Source organism: Protobothrops mucrosquamatus, unplaced genomic scaffold (genome assembly GCF_001527695.2).
Source record: "Protobothrops mucrosquamatus isolate PMUCROS unplaced genomic scaffold, P.Mucros_1.0 scaffold_178, whole genome shotgun sequence".
Classification (NCBI taxonomy): domain Eukaryota; kingdom Metazoa; phylum Chordata; class Lepidosauria; order Squamata; family Viperidae; genus Protobothrops; species Protobothrops mucrosquamatus.
Window position 1 is genome coordinate 663,229 of NW_015386254.1, and position 3,852 is coordinate 667,080.

Consider the following 3,852-nt stretch of genomic DNA (forward strand, 5'->3'; position numbering starts at 1 on the left):
GCTCTTCCTCCTGTCTGAGGTTTCCATTGTTGTGAGCATTTCTGTTGAGGATTGGCAGTGGGGGTGGGGTGGGGGTGTTTGGTTTTTATTCCCCCTGTCTGCTGGGTGGTTGCAGCAGGTTTTGGTCACTTCACATGACCCTGGGTCACTGTGACCGTCATAAATATGAATCAGTTGCCAAGCATCTGAATGTAAATCACAAGACCCTGGAGATGCTGCAACATTCCAGCTGATTGGCACTTCCACTGAGCCCTGACAGCCCTGCAGCTCCAGCCATCTCTCGCTCAGGCTTGTGCGGTGCTGCCACAGGTTCAGCTCATTCCCCTCCCCCACTACCACTTTTCTAGGATGGTCGCGTACCACCTGCCAGGTGCCAATGTACCACAGGTGGTACCCGTACCATTGGTTGAAAACCCCTGCACTAGACAACACTAGACAACTGCTTCAAGTGGAGGATGGTTTGTTCAACGTTTCATACAGTATCATACAGTTCTCAAAGGTGGCCAGGAGTGAAAAGGTTTTGGGGCAGTGATGTTTATAGTGAGGTTGAGCTTACAGATGCATGAGCTGGAATGTATGTTTCCAAGAAGTCTGGTGGGAAGAAATGTTGTTTCCCCTGTGGGGGGGTGATAATTGCCTAGGTGTTGACTGAAGGCTTTGATGTTAACGAAGGAATCTGTTCTCTGTGTCTAAGGGATTTTAATGTCTGGAGTGGGCTAGTTTTCTTATGATTAAGAAATCGGTAAATATTTTCAGCCTAGGCTAAAAGGCTTAAGTGTTGTGGCCTTTTGCCACATTGTGTTTCCATCATAGCATTGTTGATGGGTTCACTGGATGGTGTGTGTGTGTGGGGGGGTATTAGCATATGGAATGGATGGTGAAGGGTGGCAGGGATGGCATTCCCCCCCCTTTCTGTTCTACATTCCAATACTTTGTAAACTATTAGACAGAAATGGTTTGGATCTCATGCAATCATCAGCCCAACATGTCTCTGTTATCTTTAAGGCAGCCATTTTTAAAACAGCAGGATAATGTTGTATTCATACAATATGCTACCTATGTCCATATCTACCTTGAAAAGAAGAGGTGTGAAAAGTAACTTAACCAGAACTTTTCTTTGTTCTGTAAGAAAACTCATCTCAACAAACCCAATGAAGCTCAATAACTGAAGATTCAAAAGATCAAGTTCAGAGTCTTTGCAAATTCTGAACACTGTAATAGAAGAACTGAGCCAATAGGATACAAGGTTGGAGGACTGAAATCTCCTCTCCAGCAGTCTCCTTGCTCTACATAGCAGTTTGGATAAGAATATGACAGAATTGAAATTTATTCTATAGCACCATCTCCTGATTTTATAGATAAGTCATGTGATTATAAATTGATATATATTCCCCCTTGAGTGATGGATCGATCTCATTAGATGTATGCAGACTAAAATAACTTTATTATTTTAAAAAAAGAATGAAGAAAACGTGAACATAGGAGTTTTTTTTAATGTTACATAGGCACATGAAAAGCGATCATTAAGGGAGTTGTCCAAATCACAGCATCTCAAGTGAATATCCCATGGAAAAAAATCCAAGAGTTAATACACATGGTAAGTTTGTTTCGGTCTCTTACTTCAGACTTGCTTTGCAAAATTATTCCTTGGCTTCTTTTCCTAGGCTCAGTACATTATCTCATTCTAAGATTATGAAAAGACAAGAGCTTTTCCCAAAGAGAGAGAGGGGGGAGCTATACTTTTCCTAAAGGCCAAAGTAGCCATCCTTCCTGAGAAGGATCCCATACAAGACAGGAATGGATACAACTTGAGTTGTTTATATCACACACTGCACACAGCATGGCAACAAATCTTTTTTGTACAAAATTTCAAATGCTTTCATCAATCACTTCCCTCTTTTGTATTTTTCTCACCAGGACCAAAGTGCAGTGAAAAGAAGCATCTCAGTTTTCTCTAAGAACAACACACCCTCCCCAAACAGTCCTGCTAGCAGGTCAGTGTGGTGAAGAAGGTACTGGATGAAGTCAGAGGGAGCTTCCCCAGGTGCATCAATGGACCCAGAGTCATCACTCACTTTCAGTGCATTCAGAAGAGTGATTGATGGATGTTTTTCTTACCAGAAAGCAATGCTGAATGGGAGCAGAAATGAAATCATGGCAATCCACCAGTCACTGCCCCTAAAGTCCCCCACAAGAATGTTTTATGAAGAGCAGCACCTGCCAAGTTCGTTACTCAGTAAAGGTTTGTTTATTTATAAGACTTATATGACTAGCCATCTTATGTAGCATAACTCTGGGAAGCTCATAACAACAGTAAAAAGCAAAAATAAGCAAAACCAAAACATGGCAATCAGGCCATCAAATATCATGCCAGCACATTTTTCAGCGAGTCAAAGAGAGAAAAGATGCGATTAATGTGATAATTTTGCTGCTGAGTCTGAAGGTTTTACTTATTATCACAGCAGTTCAATTATTATGTCTTATGTTTCTACAAGAAATAGATTAAAGATATCAATGCCTTTCTCAATAAGGCAAGAAAAAACAACCAAATAAAAAACTTACATGGAATAAGTGAATAAATTCTCATTAATGAGGAAAATATAAGTTCAAAATATCAAAAGTAAAATATTTCATTTAATTTGATTTAAATTAAAATGTCTCTATAATAAACAAGACCTAAGGCAGTGGTGGCGAACCTATGGCACCCGTGCCAGAGGTGGCACTCAGAGCCCTCTCTGTGGGCACACAGGCCATGCCCTGGAGATGGCAACCGTCCCTCTTCAACCAGCCGCCCACTAACTCGCTGAGGTCCCACATGGCCAGATGCATCCCAGCACCCATGTGCTTGCTGGCCTCTGTGTGCAGAGGTCGATGGTGTCAAGGCAGCAGCCGCCCCTGCCACACCTTGTCCTGTGACAATGGCACCCCCGCCCTGCCTCGCCTCACCCCACAGGGCAAGCCTCCTGCCCATCGCCCCACCTGGCAGAGACCCCCTGGATCTCCCCCAGCCCTGCCCGGCCCCCACAGGCGTCCCTCCCCATGAACAACATTGAGGTGATCACGCCCACCTTGGCCACTTCCACCCAATCTGCCATGCCCACCAGCCATGCCCACCCAGTGGGCCACACCCACCTGGCACCCGGCGATACATAAGTGGGTTTTGGGTTGCAGTTTGGGCACTCGGTCTCTAAAAGGTTTGCCATCACTGACCTAAGGAATCAGATGACAATATAGAAACCAAGCAGAAATGAATAAACTGATGGTTTACCATAGCTCCTTTAACTTATGCCCTGAGTGTTTCAGTTCTTCCCAGATCAGCTTCACCTCATAGTCACTAATGCAGTCACCATGCAAATGCAATTCACGTAGTTTCTGGTTTATCTTGACAATTCCTGCAATCTGTCTCCCCAAGGATTCCTTCAAATGCTCTCCACTAATCCTACCGAGAGAGGTCAGAATAATTACAAATACGGGACCGGATTGGCTACCCGCAGAGTTCTATAAATGTTTACAAGATACATTAAACTCACCAATGAAAGAAATTTGCAATGAGGTATTACTAGAGGCTAAATTACCAAACACATGGACAGAAGCAAATATTACTTTAATTTTTATTTATTTATTTATTTTATTTTTATAGATACATTGGAATACTATGAAATGCACGAGTGTTGGGATTCAAATATGTGAACAATCCTCTGTGTGGATGGCTGCTTCTTGAAGTCCATTCTGGCCCTGGGCAACAAAAAATTAGCTACCGGTTTTGCCGAACTGGTGCGAACTGGCTGAATCCCACCACTGAAATGCACTCAGGAAAATAAATGGCACTAATTTTCTTAGATGCTCAAAAAG

The 3,852-nt window shown here is 43.0% G+C and overlaps 1 protein-coding gene across 1 annotated transcript in view; it reads right to left on the bottom strand.

Annotated features, from left to right (window-relative positions):
* Positions 1 to 3,852, bottom strand: part of LOC107294286 (ribonuclease inhibitor) — a 28,036-nt gene that overhangs the window by 4,249 nt on the left and 19,935 nt on the right. The window contains exon 9 of the mRNA XM_015823511.1: positions 3,269 to 3,439. Coding sequence (XP_015678997.1) covers positions 3,269 to 3,439 — 171 coding nt within the window. The remainder of the gene's footprint in view (positions 1 to 3,268; positions 3,440 to 3,852) is intronic.